At 60.8% G+C, this 19050-nt stretch overlaps 1 protein-coding gene across 4 annotated transcripts in view; it reads right to left on the bottom strand.

Moving 5' to 3' along the window:
* Positions 1-539: 539 nt before the first annotated feature.
* SKI (SKI proto-oncogene) overlaps positions 540-19050 on the bottom strand; it is a 67871-nt gene continuing 49360 nt past the window's right edge. Inside the window, exons 2-8 of one of the 4 annotated variants that reach the window (XM_034671047.1) lie at positions 5969-6091; positions 5770-5885; positions 4855-5123; positions 4460-4761; positions 3217-3447; positions 2228-2398; positions 540-2164 (exon numbers count right to left, since the gene is read on the bottom strand). In XM_034671047.1, the coding sequence (XP_034526938.1) occupies positions 2147-2164; positions 2228-2398; positions 3217-3447; positions 4460-4761; positions 4855-5123; positions 5770-5885; positions 5969-6091 (1230 nt within the window). In that variant the 3' untranslated portion in view covers positions 540-2146. Of the gene's footprint in view, positions 2165-2227; positions 2399-3216; positions 3448-3544; positions 4363-4459; positions 4762-4854; positions 5124-5769; positions 5886-5968; positions 6092-19050 lie in introns of those variants that run through there. The other 3 variants (XM_034671049.1, XM_034671048.1, XM_034671050.1) reach the window with 3 other exon arrangements.

Here is a 19050-nt window from a genome sequence, read left to right as displayed (position 1 = left end):
CTCGGCCCCAGCCCCCCGAGGATGGAAGCGGCCAGGATGAGCCGAAGCCCCCTGGCTTCACCCAGGGAGCTGCCCAGGAGGGCTGGAGCTGCTGGTGACCGGGGCGCCGGGGACGGCTGGTCCCCGCCACCCCAGCTCTGGCCGCAGGCCCCTCGGGCGGAGGCGGGAGGGGTGGGGGGGCCCGGGTGGCCGCAGGGGGTCCGGCTCTTCCTGACCTTCTGGGACAAAGCTGGCGAGTGGAGGCGTGGACCCAGCGGTCGAGACGGTGACCAGAGGTGGGCAGGGCGAGGGGAGGTGGGGCCCCTGCACAGAACTTAGAGAAGCTCACTGCCCTCTGGAGCCCAAAACCAAAAACTGACCGGGTGGCCCCGGGAGACGGACCCCAGGGGCCCTCTGACCTCCCACAACTCTTGCATTGGCCACAGGGCACGGCACAGCCACCCAGAAGCACAGGGGTACACTTAAAGCTCTGCTCCGAAGAAACCATTTAGTTTCCCTTGAAGAAGTGACTGACAAACACAACTCTGGAAAAACAAGGCTGAACACAGCATTCTGAGTGTTGTGTAGCACAACCGGCCCTTCCAGGACGCGGTAATAATGCCCATCGATGGGGATACATACGGTAGAGATTTAACATTCCATGCATACAGATTTCATAACTGCAAAAGAAAAACAAAAGCAAAAAAAAAAAAATCCAAACAAACGCTGCCTATCTACGGTGTCCCTTTTGCATTGCACTGTAGGGGGTCCAGCAGCACCTGCGCCCCTCCCCCCAGTAAACCACGGGCGAGAACCCTGCAGATGGTCACCAAGCCTCTGCTGGTCACGGCGGCGGCGGGCAGCGCCTGTACCTGGGCCAGCGGTCCCCACCTCCGTCTGCGCTCACAGCTGCCTCGGCGTTAGAACAGGGTCAAGCGAAGAATTCTGGTAAGATCTTTCTCATGTACATAAATACCGTAATCTCAGGATGGGTAGCCGCCTCTCGTCTACTGGGAAATCATTTTTCAAGCTTGGGCATAAAAAACCTTATACAATTTGCATGAACAGTTGAGAGTAAACGAGATTATTTGGAATAAATGCAAGTAACTTATTCTGATAATGGCAGATTCAGTCACTACTGAAGACGGGTATCTCGGGGGTAGACAGACGAGTCGGGGTTCGCTGTACAGGATGCTGGAAGGCACAGAACTACCCCCCGAAGTTCAGTTTTGCATTTTCGTTTTGTGATTCCCTTGTTCAACCAAGCACCAGAGGGGGTTTCTAAACACTCGAGCACTTAGGATGTGGACTGCTCTATAAATGGGTTTGCAATATTTGAAAAGTAAAAACCTCAGTTAACTGGGGAGTAAAAAGAGAAGGGAAGGTTCTTGACAAAGTGCAGTTCTAAATATACGTTTAAATGAACAAACAAAAAAAAAAAGTGAAGTAATGCTGTTTTGTTCCAACGCTGCAGCCGCAGTCCCGATGCGACAGGAGCGGACAGGGGAGGGCAGCGGCAGCAGAGCGGGCCAGCGCTGTCCCCTGGGGCCGCCCTGCAGGCAGGCAGGCGGAGGCGGCGGCCCAGCTCACGGCGTCCTCCCTGCTCTTCCCGGGCGGCAGCACAGGACGCCTGGGTCCTCGTCGCTGAAAAAATAGACTCTGGAGAAAACCCTCCCTGTCCTTGTGCGGCCCCGGACGAGCTGCGATGGCTTCGAGGGGCGGGGCGGCTGCACCCCAGCTCCCTCAGCAGGTCCTCGGATGGCGTCACGTGTTGGTGGGGCTTTTAAAAGTTAGTCATTAAAAAACCTGTTGATTTTTCTGAGTATCAAGTCTTCTTATTGGTTTTAAATAGCTTATAACAAAAATGTAAATGTTAGAACGTTCCAGCAAGCAGAGGGCCGCGGCAGGCACGGAGCCTGGGCTCCGGCTGCAGCTGGGAACCCGGCTCGCGCACTTGAACTTGGCCAGTAGAAAATTTTGCAGTGGATTCCAAAAGTATGTGGTTCCAAACACTCGCTTGGTTATAGGCACAGTAAGACGTTGTGCTATGTGGACGCGGGGGCGGGCCTGCCGGCGCGCAGAGCCCCCCGAGCCCCCGGCTGGCGTGGGCCGCCCGCCCGCCCGCTCCCTGCGGCGTCCGCACCGCAGCGGCACACAGTGGGGTCCGCTAGGGCTCCAGCTCGGCAAAAAAAAAAAACGGGCCGGGGCCGCGGCCACAGCTGCTCCTGCAACTCCTTNCCAGCTCAGCCGTGCTCTCGCCACCCGCGGCCTCGGGCCGGGGCCGCGGCCACAGCTGCTCCTGCAACTCCTTCACCACCTTCTCCAGGTGCTCCCGGGCCTCGCGCTCCCGCAGCAGGTCGGCGCGCAGCTGCTCGCGGTCCGCCTCCGCGTGCTGCAGTTTCACCTGCAGGTCCTCAATCTGCAAGGGACGCCGGGCATTAGCTGCACCCGCTCCCCGCCCGAACACCTCCCCGTCCTGGCCTGCCCTCCTCCCCGCGCTGGAGATGTGTGCTTGCGAGGGAAGCAGCAACCGGGGCCTGGGAGAGCCTCTGGGACAGCAGTATGACCCGAGTCCAGACACGGCACGCAGAGTCCCGGACCGGCGGGAACTACCCAACCCCAAGGGCGGCGGCCTGGGGTACCCTCTTGACCTCTTGAGGCCAGAGTTTCCCTCAAAGCACCAGCACGGCCAGAGGAGAAGGGGCTGCGGTTATCTGCCCCCTTGTCCAGGACTCTGGCTGGGCAGCATGGCCAATCACGATGTGCTGAGACTTTCGTAAGTGCTCGCGGTGGGCGGGCTGCAGCCCCGGCCCCAGGAGAGGAGAGACTGGGGCTACCTGGGGGCTCCTCTGAACCCCCGGGGCTGGCTCAGGGCTGGCTCCTCAAGCAAAACCAAGAAAGGGCTTGGCCAGGAGGGACACAGCCGCAGAGAACTCCTGCATGGTGGCCCTGACTGGCTAGAGGACAGCCTCCCAGAAGGACAGGAGAGTGTCCCGTNGGACAGGCTCAAGTCAGCCTGCTGGGCCCCCACGGTCCCCCCAGACTTGCGGTGGACCCAGAGAGGCGCGAAAGGACCCGGAGATGCCAGCACAGCACCTGCCACTTCCCGTGCAGACCTAGGACCCGCCACACATTTGAGTCCGGAGGCGGTGCCCCGTGGCCTCGTTGATGGGCCTGGCACTGGACCGCACAGGCCTCCGTTTCCCACCCTGCCCGCCACGAAGCGCCCGCCTGTACCTGGGCCGAGTACTTGGCGCGCAAGCGGCCGGCCTCGCAGCCCTTGTCACACACCCGCACCTGGCGCGCCTGCTCCAGCTCCCGCTTCAGGCGCAGCCGGGACTCGTTGGCCTCTCTCATCTTCTTCTCATTCTCGGCTCGGAGGCGCTCGATCTCCTTCCGCAGGTTGCGCTTGGCCTCTGTGGCTTCCCGCAGCTTCTCCTTCTTGGCCACACGCAGAAACTCCAGCTCCTGGGAGGGCAGGCAGCACACTCACCAGGCCAGGGTCACCATCCGGCCCGTGCCCCCTCCCAGGGGGTCAGGGGGCAAGTCGCCCCGCCGCCCAAGCCCCTGCCCACCCACCCGCCACTCCCAAGGCGCCTCCACACAGGGCTGCCCCCCAGCCCACACATGCTACCTGCCTTCCTGGACACCCCAACCCGTTCCCACAGGGTCCTACGGCCCAGCGCTGTCCGGACTACGGTCTGAGGCGGCAGCTGCAGCGCTCAAGCTTCAGCTGGGCTCGGAGAGCCCGCGGGACGTCGTCGTCAAGGAAGGGCGCTGGCTCAGGCCCGCAGGCCGCCCTCCTCAGCACCTCCGCCGTCCTCGGCCACGGCGCCCCCGCCCCAGACACACTTGCGAGTATGCACGTGTCAAATCACACCTCCACCCAGAATGAGGGAGAGGGTGTTCTATGCAAGGGCTTGACACAGACTTCGGGGAGACACCTGAAACCGTGGGGCTCTCGGGAAGGCACAGCTATACTGTGCTAGGAGCCCGCACACGAAGCCGCCCGCCACAGAGGTGTGACCTCAGCCCACACCCAGCCGGCCTCCGCAAGGCCGCAGAGCCCCAGGGTGAAGGCCCCGCCCTCCCCGATGCTGTGAACTCTGGGCCACCCCCGCCTGTGAGGAAAAGTGGCGTGGAGGACACTCGCCACAGCCTGAGGACCTGGGGAGTGGCCCTGCGGTCTGCCCCCTACTGAGGTGGGAGGCGGATGCAGGCGGGGCGCAGACACCTTCAGGCCTGTAGCCCCCTCTTCAAAAGGAAGCAGTCACTTCTGTGGAATGAACCAGAAGCCCATGTGCACGCACACTCCTGCAGGGAAACCTGCTGGTTCCACCTCCGACAGCCCCGAGCGGGGAAAGGGACCCTCAGAGCCGCGTCCTGCACACACAAGGACCCACTCTGGCACTCAGCGGGCAACAGTCCGGGCTGTCCCCCGAGGGGCAGGCCAGCCCCGGGGGCGGCGCGGTGGCCTCACCTGGTGGAGGCTGCGCTTGGCCTGCAGGGCGGCGCTCAGCTTCTCCTCCTGCTTCACGCGCATCTTCACCACCTCGTGCAGGAACTTCTCTTTGGCTTCCTTGGTGTCCAGGCCGCCCTCCAGGGCCTGCCGCAGGTGCTCCAACTCTGCCTCCAGTCCGCCGCTCGCAGGGTCGGCAGGGGCCGCACCCTCAGGGGCGGGGGGCGCCGCGGGCGGGGCGTGCACGCCCGGGGAGCTCAGGTCCTTGGCGGAGCTGGATGAGGTAAGGGACGGGGAGGAGAGCGAGGACAGGGAGGAGGTGACTGTGGAAACACAGACGGAAGCGGACGTTACCAGGGTGCTCCGTGCACAACCGTGCAGCACCGTGCCCGGGGCAGCCAAAGACCCCGACTCACACGTACATTCTTCCCTGCTCTCCACTTCCACCTCGGCCTCCGAGTCCTTGTCATCCTCTGGGGCGGCCACAGGGGCCGGCGTCTCCGGGGCTCCGGGGGTGTCCACGGTCAGCTTCCGCTTTCGTGGCTGGAGGCAGGTGGCCAGGGGCTCGGGGGCCCGGGAGACGACGGTGGCACATGGCGAGCTGCTCACAACCTTCTGCTGGGCCGGCGGTGCCAGGGCCACGTTGGGGGCCACACCCGTCTCGAAGCTCTTGTAGGAGTAAAAGCTGCAGGGCACGGGGGCCGTTGGGGCCACAGGCGTCTGCCACCCCCACCCCGAGTCCTCCCCTCCCACCATGGACAGCGTGTGAAAGCTCCTCGCGGGACCTGCTCCCTGGAAGGTGTGAAGGAGGAGATGCAAGGCAGCAGCCCCAGGGAAGCTGGAGCAGAGGGCACACAAGGGAGGGCTCGGCAAGGAGGTTCCAGATGTGCCCACCCGGACGCTGTCAGAACTGCCTGCCGCCTGCCTCAATGACTGCTTCCACTGCCACGAGGCCCCACGTGGACGCAGTGAGAGCAGGGTCGTGAGAACAGAGCGCCTCTGGGCTGGCACAGCTTGTGGGCAGGAATGAACACAGAATCCCGGGCCCACAGACTCCAGGCACTTCAGCATGCCCGCACCGAGTCCGCATCGCTGTGCACTCAGGCCGCCAAAGGAGCGCCCAGAGGACTCGGGGACGGTCGTCCTGAGATGCGCAGAGTGACAGCCTCTCCTGGATCGTGTCCCCTTTGAGAAAGACTCTAGGCAACTCCGTAAAAGAAAAGTCTCACCCAGCAGATGATTACGGACACCCAGGTGGCAGAACCCAAGCCCGGCTCCCCACATTCCTACGCCTGGGTTGACCACCGGCTGCCAGCAGGGCAGGCACTCACCTGTCTCGAATCAGGGCAGGGAGATGTGGGGAGAGCTCTTTGTCACTCGCGGACACCGCAGGGGACCAGGGTCGGAAAGCAGAGAGGCGCTGGCGAGGGTGAACGCAGCCGAGGCTCTGCAGGAAGAAGAGGCGCTCGGTTGGAGAGGCTGCAGCACGGCGCCCCACCGCGGCTGCCTCCCCCCCACCCCCCGCACAACCTTGCTGGAGGAGCTGGCCAGGGTCCGCAGCCAGCCAGACTGTTTGTCCTTCTCAGAAGATGTGGGGAGTTGGGAGGGGGCGTCATCTGTTTTCCGGATGGAGGCCGGGGGCTCGGAGGGGACCTGTGAGAGACACAAGAGTCATCACTGGCACCTCCAGTGGCACGTACGCTCTGGGCGGGGTCTCCCAGCCAGCACACTCAAACGTGTACAAGGCCTGTACAGTGACGCGCAGACCCCGACCCCAGGACAAGCCATTGCCCTGGGCACTCCGTGGGGCTGCCACGCCATGACGTCACCCCACAGCTGCAGAAGGCCCAGGCCGAGCTCCGGGCAGGGACTCCAGGGGACGGCCCCCGCCACTGCCCTGTCTGTGCGCTGAGGACTTGCTGCCGGAACGGCCAAGGGGACCTGCGGACTCCGGCCTCCCCGCCGTGGTCATGCCAGGACGGGAAAGGGGCAGCCCAGCGGGCAGGCTCACTGGCCAAGTGTGGGGCCCTCCATCGGGGGGTTCACCCAGGTCCCCAGAGTTCTGGGTTTCACCAAGCAGAACTGACAACTTGCTGTCGGCCAGAGCAGCCCTCTGGCAAGACCCCAGGGGAAAGGCTTTCTCCAAAAAAGAGACTACCCTTCACACCAAGTGCACGGAGCCACATGACAAAGGCCATGCTCGTGTTCCCCTCAGGCCTCACTGCTGGAGAACGTTCACGAAGCCCCCCCCCGCCCCCGCCGGCCTCCCAGGGCCCCAAGCTGTGTCTGTGAGACACTGTGGCCAGAGGGGCCTGCAGAACTGGCGTCAGGAGGACAAACTCTCCCAGCCCAATGGCGCAGGTCCCGAGGGAGACAGGGTCTCTTCCCGAGAAAACGGAACCGTCTGTGGAAGGGGGACATTGCCCCCCCCCCCCGAGGGCAGGTGTGCTGGGGGCCACACACAGGCCAACACGCAATCACCCACATATGGCCAGGGGCTGAGAGGACGATGCCCCGTCACTGCCCCGGCCTGCTCTCACGAGGGAACAGATATGGGGGGTGCTCTGGGAAGCCTTGGAGGGGAGACCACTAACGGGGGTAGGGAAGAAGGGCTCCTCCCACCGCTGGGAACACTTGGAGAAAATACTGTGTCACGGACCTGGCCCCTTGAGGGGAAACGGGCTTCCCAGGAAGGGGGAAGAGGGCAGGGAGGCAAGTGGTCAATGCAGGTGACCCACTTACCAGGGCTGTCATTACAAAATTTCAGAGACACGGGACAGACCGGACCCTGGACAGAGGGCCCGACCAAGGCCAGCACACGTTCATATATGCACGCGTGTTCACGGGGCCCCCACCCCACCTCGTGTCAGCCCCTCTCTGGGAACAAACATGCAGGGGCGAGGACGACTCTGGGACGTAGGCAGCCCTCAGGCCACAGGGAGGAAATACGAGGACCTCAGACCCTGTGCAGGGACGCACTGGCCTTTGTCCTCACACAGAAACAGCTGCCCCAAGGCCCGGAGCCCCGCCCCGCTGCTCCGAGGGCCACACCCAGCTCCGGGGAGGCGCATCAGAGGGGAACCCACAGACGACTGTGGACGGTCTGCTCAGACATGAAACAATCATTCAGGAAAGAAAGACCCGTTTGTTGGTGCTTTTTCGGGGAACGAGTCCCGGTGACGTCTGCCTGCGCGGCCCGGACACCTCCTGCGGCCTGCGAGCGGGCGGCGGGGTGGGGGCGGTTACGCCAGCAAGGGTGGAGCTTCCTGTCTGAGCAGATAGGAAGCAGGGAGGAGAGGAAACAAGCTGAGTTCTCACCAAGAGAAAAGCCACAGGCCTGGCAGCGGCTCCTGCAGGTTCTGAAAAGCCTCAGGGAGACTCCTGGGGGGCGCCACACGACTCAGGCTGTAGGGCCGCCCCCCCACGCAGGGTGGCTGGCCAGTGGCGCCCCGCGGCCATGGGCCAGAGCCCCATCGCGTGGCAGGGCGTGAGGGGGGGCAGGGGCAGACTCCCAGTCAGGGACCTGGCCTGCAAGCACGGAGCACTAAACTGAGCCCATGAGCTCTGGAGAAAGGGCCTGGGCCTCCCCCACCCCACCCACCCCACCCACCCCCAAGCTTGTCAACCCTAAAATGGGGACGTGTCTTCAGGGAGCTGGAGTAACTCCTCTGAGATTCCTGCAGCAGGAAAAACCCCACGAGCAGGACTTTCTATGAAAGTGAGAGCAGCAGGAAGGGGCCTCACCAGGACATGGACACGGGGCCCTGAGGGAGGGCTGCTGCTCCCTCTCACCCGAGAGCGATCTAAGGCCCTGGAAAGATGTGCTTCTCCAGGCCTGGAAGGCCAGTGTCCCTAGCAGGCCCACTTGAGACCCAGTGACAGCCCACGGCACCCCCATTCTGCAAGAGGTCAGCAAGCAGGTAAGGACAGTCACTTCTGGATTCTGACCCTTCTCAAGGCCTCCAAGCCAGGTCCTGGGGGCCCACAACACTCAAGGAGGGAGCAGGCTTCTGGGCCTAGAACACAGCCGACGCAACAAGGCCGGGGCGGCGGCCGGGCCTCCTGCACCCGCCCCGAGCCTCGGGCTGCGAGCCCACGGACGCTCACCCACGGGCTCTAGGCAGAGGGAGCGCCGCCCCGCACAAAGGCAGCGGCATGGGCCACTCTGCGCACCGCAGAGCGCGGGACACGCACGGCCTCGGGACACCCCTGCCTGCCGGGCAGCAGCCGCTCCGCGGAGGAGCGGGCTGCACACGTCCACCGTCGCCACCCTGCACGAGGAGCTCGGATGCCCGTCGGCAGACGAAGGGGCAGAGAAGATGCGGTGTAAACACACAACGGACGACTAGTCAGCCGCCAGGAAGAATAAAACCTGCCGTTTGCAATGACGTGGATGGAACCAGAGGGCGTTAGATGCAGGGAAATAAGCCAGAGAAAATGATTACCCTGTGAGCTCACTCACACGTGGAATATGAGAAACAAAACAGAGGATCATAGAGGAAGGGAAGGAAAAATAAAACCAGACAATATCAGAGAGGGAGACACCCTAAGAGACTCTTAACTCTAGGAACACACTGAGGGTAGCTGGAAGGGAGGTGGGTGGGGGATGGGGTGACGGGCATTAAGGAGGGCACGTGATGCGATGAGCACGGGGTGTTGTACGCAACTGATGACTCACTGAACTCTACCTCTGAAACCAAAATACGCTGTATGTTAATTAATTGAATTTGAATTTTTAAAAAATTGTGGTTCAGCCAGGAGCTGAAGGCAGGTGGGAATGGGAAGTTACTGTTTAATGGGTATAGAGTTTCAGTGACAAGATGAAAAAAATTCAATGGACGGATGGAAGTGAGGGTTGCACAAAAATGTGAACGTACTTAATGCTACTAAACTATACACTTAAAACGCTTAAAAGGGTAAATTTTACATTGTCTATATTTCACCACAATTTTTAAAAATAAAGGATGTTTTATTTTTTTTTATTTTTTATTTTTTTTAAAGATTTTATTTATTTATTCGACAGAGAGAGAGAGAGAGCCAGCGAGAGAGGGAACACAAGCAGGGGGAGTGGGAGAGGAAGAAGCAGGCTCATAGCGGAGGAGCCTGATGTGGGGCTCGATCCCATAACGCCGGGATCACGCCCTGAGCCGAAGGCAGACGCTTAACTGCTGTGCCACCCAGGCGCCCCAAAAAATAAAGGATGTTTTAAAAAAAAGAAAAAAAAACAGGAGCTGGCTGAAGACCATGCAGGCGCCCACCCAGGGCTCTCCAGCGGTCGTGTGTGTTCCCCACAAAGGAGGAGAGGACACCTCACGATGGGGTTTTGCACATGCTGCCCAGGGGCCTCTGTAGGTTTGCAAGGATTTGGGGGTATGCCTCAGGAGTGACTTCACTATGTGACCTTTCTGTTGAGCTGGGCCACGGGGGTCCATCAGGTCAGAGGCGCCATCAGATACAAGTGGAGTGGGGTCAGAGTGGCTGCTGGGGCCATGGTCAGCCCAAGACCAGCGCAGGAAGAGCAGGGTAGACAAGAGGCCCAGCAGCCACCAGGAGCCGGGGCGGCTTCTGGCATAAGCCCCAGGGCCTCGTGTTCACAAAGGCCATTATTTCATTCCGTGCCTGAGCCCCAAACGCACAGAGGGATGGCCTAAGCCAAGGCCCAGAAGCAGGACAGGGAGGAAGGAGGGCTCTGGGCTCCAAGACCAGCAGCTTACCTTGGATTTCCGAGTCCCCTCCCCCACACTCTGCTGAGAACCCCACATTCCAGCAGCAAGACAGCAGGCTGGGTGTGGGGCCCTGACCTGGCATCTGGGAATCCCTAGATGCAACAGACTCCTGGGAGAGATGGCACTGGCAGTACCCCGTTTTCTTGGGGGAATGAGGCTATTGCCACTCTGCCTGCTCAGACTGCCCTGGGATGAACCCAGGAGAGGCGCCCAGGGCCTGTCCTGCCACCTCTCATGCACGGCTCCCTGTGCCCCACCCGGACATCTTCAAAGAGAAAGAAAAACCAGACATGGGGAAAAGATGTTCCAGATGCTGGGTGACGGCACTGGGTGGAGGCCCAAGCACACACCCTGACTTCTGCATGGAAGTATCCGGTTCTGGGGTGACACCGGTGGTGAAGAGGGGCAGCTCCCATCCAACTGCCAGGCAGAGTCAGAGGCCAGCTGGACACACAGCCGCACACCGCGAACCCGGACAGCCCAAAGGAAGGACACCCAGCAGCCCTAGCAATGAGGACAGACCGGAGAGCACAGGTCCAGGAGAGCGAGGCCAGGCCAGTCTACGCCGTCCGCCAGCACCTCATGAGCACAGACATGCCAGGCACCGTATGAACACAGAGCCAGCGTTAACGGGGCTGTGTCCTGCAGCCATGCTGTATCCAACACCGAGCTCACATGGAAGGGACGGGCGCCACCCTGAGCGGCTGACCCCTAGGAGGAAGAGGTCACTTAAGTCAATGGCAATAAAGTCACCTTCCCCACCCAGGTCCACGGACCCCAAACTTCATCCATGTGTACTTGGGGGACATGTGGGCCTTAGGCTGAGGATCTGAACGTGACGGCCCGAAACTCTGCCTGTCATTAGAACTGGGGCTACAGAGGCTCAAAGACCGGAAGCGGCGACCCTGGTCTGCCCGTGGGGCACCAGCTCCGCCAGAGGAGCCAGTGTCCCAAAGCAAACCAGCAGCTTCAGCACAGCTCCGGCTCCCCAAGCTGAGGTGTCGCCCGGGCGCCCCCACCCTTCTCTGAGACGTCCCCCACTAGGTCCTTCTCTCCCCGTGCCCTGTCTCAACACCCTTGGCACATGGTGCCAGGCCGGCATCAGGCCTCACCACCACGAAGCGCACACTCAGAGCTCAGTTGTGCAGGCTGCTCACAGCCACAAAGGTCACGAGCACCTGGGAGCTCACGTACAACCGGGCACAGTGAGTAGCAGCCCTCCCCACCCCAAAGCAGATGGGAACTGCGTTGGTTTTGTTTTCTTACTACACTAAGGTGCTCCACCCACTCCGGCCCCGTGGACTAAGGCTAGGGACACATGCTGCCTCAGGCACCACACAGCGGGGCTGATATCAACTGCCACCCAGGTCCCCTCTGGCCCAACAGTGCCGGGCACCGCGGCTGGAGGAACAGGTGAGCACACCCACCCAGCAAGATGCCTGGGTGCTGACGGGGGATTGTGGCCCGGGCAGAAGACCAGTGTCCTCACTGCAGCCAGGCACTGTGTGTCCGTCCGAGGGCCCAGAGCTATGGATCCCCATCGAAGGCTGGCAAAGCCGAGAGGCATCCCGACAGAGGAAAAGACTCCCAGCTTCCTGAACCTGCGGCAGCTAGGCCAGGGCTGGGGACCAGGGAGGAGCTCAGCAGCAGCAATCTGCCTCCCCCAGCAGCACCAGCCCCAGGTGAGGGTCAGGCACAGCCCCTGGGGCGAGAAAGCCTCTCCAGGGTGTGCGCTCAAGAAGCAACAGCCAGGTCTAGGTGGGCCCCCAGGCCGGGGACAGGAAGGCTGAACAGGTGGGTGGGTAGCACCGGCCACCCCAGCACAAGCTGATGAGGACAGACTCACAGGCCTCAGCCACACGCCAGGGCAGAAAACATCAGGAAGATCCACTCAGGACCCTTTTCTGCCCAATGTGCAGGTGGTCTGGGGCTGAATCCTGGTCAGTTCCTCAGGGATCAGGATAATTTCGAAGCCACAGGTGGGACAAAGAGCAGAATCCTTACCCTCCCAAGACCCCCAAACTCACTGTGAGCCAGACCTTTGCAAAGGGTCCACCCCCGAACTCACTGTGAGCCAGACCTTTGCAAAGGGTCCAAGGAGGACAAAGGACCCACACTCCAGATCCAGAAGGGGCTCCCCAGGGCTCAGGAGCACGGGAATCCCTCAGACCTCAGGCAGACCCTGGGGCTATGTGGGGCCTTGGACTACACGCATCCTCCACAGGGACAGCCAAGGCAGTCAGGACAGGGACAGCCACTCCAGGCAGTGTGCAGCTGCCGGGCCTCAGCCTCGTGCTCTGCACACCGCTCATGTACCCGGCTGTTAATGCCTAATTACTAATTACTAATGAGAACCCAAACAACAGGTCCTAGACCAAAGCCCCTTTCCCTCTCACGGCCAGCTTGGTGCTGACGGTCCCTGCTTTGAACCTTCCAGACACAGGGGTTTGAGTCAAACTTTACTGAGAGGGTTTGTACACCCAAAATCAGAACAAAACACTGCCAGACACCAGCCTCCGCATCACCCAGTGACCCCGAGGGGTCCTAACGCCCAGCAGGCAGCTTCAGCCACACCAGCGGAAGTCCCGGCCATCAAGTTCGGGAATGAGCGCAGATGCAGTTCTCGTGGTGCTCGGGGCTGAGGGGCGTGGCATGAGGAGGAGGGGCTGGACTCCCCCACTTTGTCTTCACATCCTCTTCGTCTTAGCAGACTCAAACGATTCCTACAAGAGCTGGGTCAGCTATGTGCCTTGGTCCAAGACAGCAGCTGGCTGGTGCTAGAGGAATCCCCCAGTCTGTCACCCCACAGAGGAGGGCTGAGGGGCCCCCAGGAGCCCTGGAAGGCTGCAGTCATGTTCCCAGCAGTGTGTTTTGGTTGGGGGAGGCCACCTGGGCCCCAGACAGAGCAGCAGCATCTAAACCTGGGTTCTGAGGCCCAGCCTCAAAGGTGGAGCTTCCCAGTTCCAAGCCAGCCAGGGGTGCTGGTCCTGGGGCAGGACCCAGACCTGTGAGCGCGCTCCCACAAAGACCCACGGCACCGGTGGGCAGGACTCTGCAGGGAGGTGGCAGAGGGTCCCCAGAAAGGGGATGGGGTCCCCGAACAAGGCCTAGACACCAAGGAGGCTGCAGCCAGATGGTGGAAAAAGCGGCTTGGAGGTCAGCGGGGACTCCTCGCTTTCTTATTTATCAGCAAATAAAGGGCCCCCTTCAGTGGGTGGGTCTAGAAAAGACCAGAACAAGCATAAGTCCATTTCCGAGACCCTGGTGCCTGGCCCTCAGGCAGCCTGACCCTGAGACTGACCGCCCAGACCTTGAACAGTCTCACTGGTAATGAGGCACAGCGTGGGAGTCCAATGACAGAGCACTGGCAAAGTGGCTGGCAGGCCAACAGACATCCCACACCTCTGCCCAGGCCACTGCCATGGCCACCTCAGAGACGCCATGTCCCGGCCCAGGAGTGAAGGCGATGCCTAACCCAACGAGGGCACGTGGAGGAGGGCCGGAGCAAGGCCGCCACCACTTCCCGCACCAGAGCAAGTCAGCAAGGCGCCGCAGAGCGCGGCCCGCACCGCGAGTTGTTGGCTTGACAAAAGGATGGCACTCGGCGTCAGCCCCCGCAGAACCGGGCGCCTGCGCAAAGCAAGGGTGTGCTGCAGGGTCCCAGCCGGCAGCACGGTCATCTCCAGCTGAGACGCCCGTCAGCCCCTCCATGGAGCCGGCCTCCCTCCCGGACGAGCAAACAGCACAGAGCAGGGATGGGACAAGCTCCCAGGGATGAACCTGAGGGGCCACGTCCCAACTTCACGAGTGTACGAAGGGACCCCCCGCCCTGGGAAGTTCATAGCCAGCTGGGTGGAAGCGCTCTCCTGCAGAACACACCTGCCCTGCACCCCTATCCTGGGCCGCACGCCTCCACTCCTGCTCCCGCCAGCTCACGGCCTTCCAAGGGCCCACTGCGCCCTCCGCCAGCCTCAGCCCCGACCTGCGAGCAGCCGCCCGCCGGCACAGCCCCGAAGCTCGCTCATCGGCGCAGTAAGCCAGGCAGTCGAGGCGGTTCTGTGCCAGGAGCCGGGGAGAGCGTCCCATCAAACATCCGAAGCTGTTCTGATTCCAGGGGAAGGATTTCTGCAAAGTGGCGAGGCCGACGTGAGGACACGGCACCTACGTGTCCTGCAGAGGCTGGGGTATGGGAGTGAGGTCACTGACCGCCTATGCGCACTAGCGACCTCCTCCAGGAGACCGTGACAACAACCCCGCAGGGATGGCACCCCTGGGGACCACCGCTGCCCATGCAGTGCCATCACCCACACAACCGAGTTCTTCAAATGGCAAGAACGGCCACTGTGAGGGCCATAGCCCCTGCTGACCCTCCGGAGGGCCACGAGTCCCAGGCAAACGTGGCCAAGTGTGGCCTGAGATCCTGCCGCCGGTCTGGCCCCTCTCCGAGCCCCTACCCTAGTGCTGCTCCCATCACCGGCTTGTTTCCTGCACGGCTGAGGAGCGGCTCCTTGAAGGGAGACGGCCCAAGCCTCGTGTGTTGTTCTCCCGTGTGCTCGCCATGCTTCCCAAGTGGGGGCCGCCCGCACCCCGAGAACCAGCATTCCCATGGGGAGGAGGCCCCCTCACGCCTGTCAGGGTGAAGACTGCTTGTGGGCGCCTTCTCTAGCAACAAGTGCTTCCTTCTTCCATCACAGAGAAAACTCGAACACTCGGTGTCTGTGGGGTTGGGGCCACGGGCGCCCGCGGGTTTCCTGCGGAACCACGGCCGCCGCCGCCGCCCCGGCCTCCCCGACAGCCCACACTGCCGAGAGGACGGCGAAGCACGAGGAGCAAAAGGTAAAGGAGGAAAGTGGGAACTCATCAAAGTCAAGACCTTCCTGTGCTTCGAAGGACGCCACCAAGAACGTGGAAAGACAACCACGGCCTACGAGGAGGCCGCCCCCCTCAACAGCAGGGAAACGCATGTCAAAACCACTGTGAGAGACCGCTTCACACCCACCAGGGTGGCTGTCATCAGACAGACCAAGAATCCCACAACCGAGAGGTGAGGTGCCACCGTGGAGGGAGGGGCTGGAGGGCGCGCCGCCGTCGTGGAAGGGAGGCCACTCCTCAGGCCAGACCTGGGAAGACCGAGAAGAGCGACCCAAACACCTGTACGTTGTCCCCTGAACAACGCAGGGGTGGGGACACTTGATCCCCACACAGTGGGCTCCCCAGTGACTAAGAGCCACTGCTGATCAGAGGCCGTACCAGTCACACGTGCTCCATGCTCTGTGTGTTACATACACTGTATTCTCACAATAAAGCAAGCGACAGAAAACAACGTGTTGCGAAGAAAATAAAAAGGAAGAAAATGCATTTGCAGGACTGTGCTCGTCCCTACGGTAGTTTGCACGGTCCGTCCACAAGACGAACTGCCCCTCAGTACCCACACCAGCGTTGTCTCGTACGGACGACAGAAACACGGGGAATGTGGCCCATGTCACTAACACCGATGTCAAAAACGAAAATATGGTGTGAAAAATAAATTCACACATATTTACAGGTGTAACAGTTCACGGCGCTGACAGGGACGATAGGATGGCTTCTGGTAGCCTTGCCTACCCGCTCATGCAGGATCCGTTACAAAGCCGTTCCAGCACACGGGATTACAGTCACAGTCATGACACGGTACTGGAAACTCTCTTACGTGTTTTTAAAACCACTGACCTGTGATGATAGGCCCATACCCACTTTCTCCAGTTTCTCCAATTACGAGAGAGAGGCTAATTATGCCATAATTATTTGAAAGCAAAGTTATAAAATCAGGACAGCGGGCTGCCCGAGCAGTCTACAGCTGTCTCCAGCAGGATGCTGGCGGGTACCTGAGCCACCAAGTGGCCTGTCTTGGTTGGACGTGCGGACTAGAGGGTTCTTCAGCAGCACCACCAAATACCATGGGGCTCCCTCGGAGAGTCAGGTTTCACACACAAAACCCTTAAGGAAAGGAGCGCCCCTGTCAAAGGTTAGGGAATGTTCCGGTCTGGCCCCATCCCGGACCACATGATGCCCTGGTCTAAGCTGCGGGGTGAGTGGTGGCAAGGACTCCATGATGGGCGGGGCCTGGCCTGGCACAGACCCCGGCCTGCTCCCACTGAGCCAGAACGTGGCGCCAAGACACCAGTCAGCACCATGGGTGTGGGGGGACCAGGCCACCAGGAGTGCAGACAGCCCTCGGAAAGGGAGGAGAGTGTGAAAAGCCGCTGGCTCGGGGGAGACGCGGGGACACGGGCTCCTAGAAGCCACTCTGTGCCAGGCAAGGGACACGCATCCTATGTCAGCTCTGGGCGAGGCCTCAGTGCCCAGCTGGGCAGCCAGGGCAATTCCAGGACGACGACATGGCCCTGGCCAAGGTTGGCGGGGGATGGCTGTATGCAAACGCAGGGGCTCAGGGCAGGAGGGCATCCCTTGGTTCCTGAAGCCCACCTGGCCCCCACCTCCCAAAGTCCTGTGATCCGGTGCCGTTGGCGGTGGGCAGCAGTCAGCTGGCGTCAGGTCAGAGATGGGGGCAGACGGTGCTACTTGAGACCAGCACCACACATAGCGTCGGGCCTGGCGAACGTGCCCGTGCCCCCTGCACCAACCTGAGATCCCTACTCGCAAGCCATCGGCTTAACATCCAGGCCCCTCCCCTCTCCCACCAGTACCCATGCTCGGACACTCCGTCGTCTGTCCCGACCCTGGGTTCCTGAAGACCCAGATCCCTGGGCCTGGCACCTGGGGGGCAGCATGTTGGGCAGAACCCACTCTGGCATCATCTGTGGCCCCACCACTGTCTTATGAACCACTCAGAAGACAAAGCAGCCTCCACCCACCCCAACCTCAGGGACTCTCCACGATGAGAACCAGCCTATGCCCCTCAGACTGAAGCCTACGAAAGGCAAGTGGGAGGAGTTCTCACAAATCAGCAACATTGTGTCTGAGCACAAGTGAGCACTTTTAACAGGTAGAGATGTCATAAGAAAACCACATCTAGGGTCTGAATACATGCATCTATTTCCTAACTTAGAGACTAAATTAAAAAGCAATTCTTTCTCATGGTTTGGCAGATTTCAACAGAGTTCAACCACTTAGTGATACGTCCAAGTTAGAAAGTCGTTGCAGGTTTAGAACTGGGGCAGGCAGGACCCAGCATTTAGGTTGCCCACGGGTTCCAGGTGACCCAGAACCCCTGGTCACATCAACCTCACGAAGAGCGCCAAGGCCCGGGGGCACGGACCCCTGGGTTTCACCCTCCAGAGCAAAGATGGCAGGCTAAAGACTGGGACTCTGGGGAGCACACAGGGAAGGGCCAGGGGCCGTGCTGGGGGTGTGGGGGTCTCTCTGTGACACTCGAAAAGAGGGCCCAACAGTCTAAGTGCTCACGTTCTAACTTCACTCTCATTTAGTGGGTCGGCAGAAAATAGCCAAGACCACAGATTAAGAGACGAAAACTTTTCATGGAAACATCAGGCCTTCGAAGCAGCCCACCCCATGATGCTGTCAGGCCACGATCCCTTGAAGAACAGGTCGGGGTGGGGGTCGCCCTGCCATGTCTGCCTCTTAGCCCCACGGTGTCGAGAGCGCAGGCATCCTCCTCCACAGCCACTCCAAACATCAGAGAAGATGGTCCAATATCCCCTGACAGGAGCTGAGCTCAGGAGGAAAAGCCCAAGTGTCTGGGATCAAAGATGAGGAAAACCATGTCATGTGTCAGCCATGCTGACCCAAGGAGGCCTGCTGTAACCACCAGGGGTCAAGGACCCCCGCGTCCCCAGCCCTGGGGATGCAGGGACCCTGTAACCACGGACCTAGACGGCTGGAAGCTGCGAGGAGCAGAGTCTGGGGGCTGCACCATGCACACACCCCCAGGCCCTGCACGCAGGCAGCAGGCCAGGCCCCAGGGCCTCATCCAACAGAGCAACGGGTAGAAATGCTAAAACAGACCTAGCTCAAAATGAGTAAACACATACAGAAAAAAATGTGAGAAAAGAGTAAGACATCAAAAAAGATCACGCAGATTGGAAAAAAAGCAGAACTTTCCAGAATAAAAATAGTTCTCAAGGAAATTATTCAAACGCAGTGCAGAGGAAAACGAGATGAACACATGAGAGAGGGTAACAGACATGAAAGAGGAGAGGAGGAATTCCAGAAGGAGAGAGCAGGGAGACAGTGGCCAAGAACCTTCTGGATTTGGTGAGAGGCAAGCCCTCAGGTTTCAGAGGTGAGGAAGAGGAGGGACCAGAACGGCAGCTTGACCTTTCAGGTTCAAGGTCAACACCACCACGCCACCGCCGAGCAGCTCAAGAGTGCACCATTTCTTGGGCCCTGAAGCCTCAGCGTCAGTGTCAGATGCAGCAAATCCCCACTGCCACGGGGCCCACAACAGAAGCTGGGTCCTGAAAACATCTGGAACAGATGTCCTGCACACACTGTCACTGTCCAGGGCAGGCAGCAGGGGCTTCCTCCTCCTACCCCAAGACGGGGGTCTGCACGTCCTTGAGTACAAGGAGGCAGGACCGTGTGGGCGAGCACAGCCCTCTCTGACCAGACCTGCGCGCTCCAGGACAAGGCACAAATGGCTTGAACGGGGCCGCCCTCCCTGCCACGGGGCATGCTGGGCCCCGGCGATGACAGGCAGGAGCAGCTCCCAGGCAGGGAGTCGAGCCACCCCCACCCCCCCACCCCCGGTGAGAGACCCGGCAGGAAAGCACGAATGGCATCCTCTTCCCACCTAGACTGCAACCCTGCGCAGCCCGAGCAGGGGCAGGGCCGCCTGGTCCCCAGGGTCCTCTCTTAACTGGGGGTGCTAGACGCTTTGTGACTGAGTCCAACGTCTCCTACAGGTCAACTCTAAATCCCCAGCTC

The sequence above is a fragment of the Ailuropoda melanoleuca genome, chromosome 11 (assembly GCF_002007445.2).
Source record: "Ailuropoda melanoleuca isolate Jingjing chromosome 11, ASM200744v2, whole genome shotgun sequence".
Taxonomy (NCBI): domain Eukaryota; kingdom Metazoa; phylum Chordata; class Mammalia; order Carnivora; family Ursidae; genus Ailuropoda; species Ailuropoda melanoleuca.
Note: the sequence above shows the minus strand (reverse complement) of the source record. Positions and strands in the feature narration are given on the sequence as shown.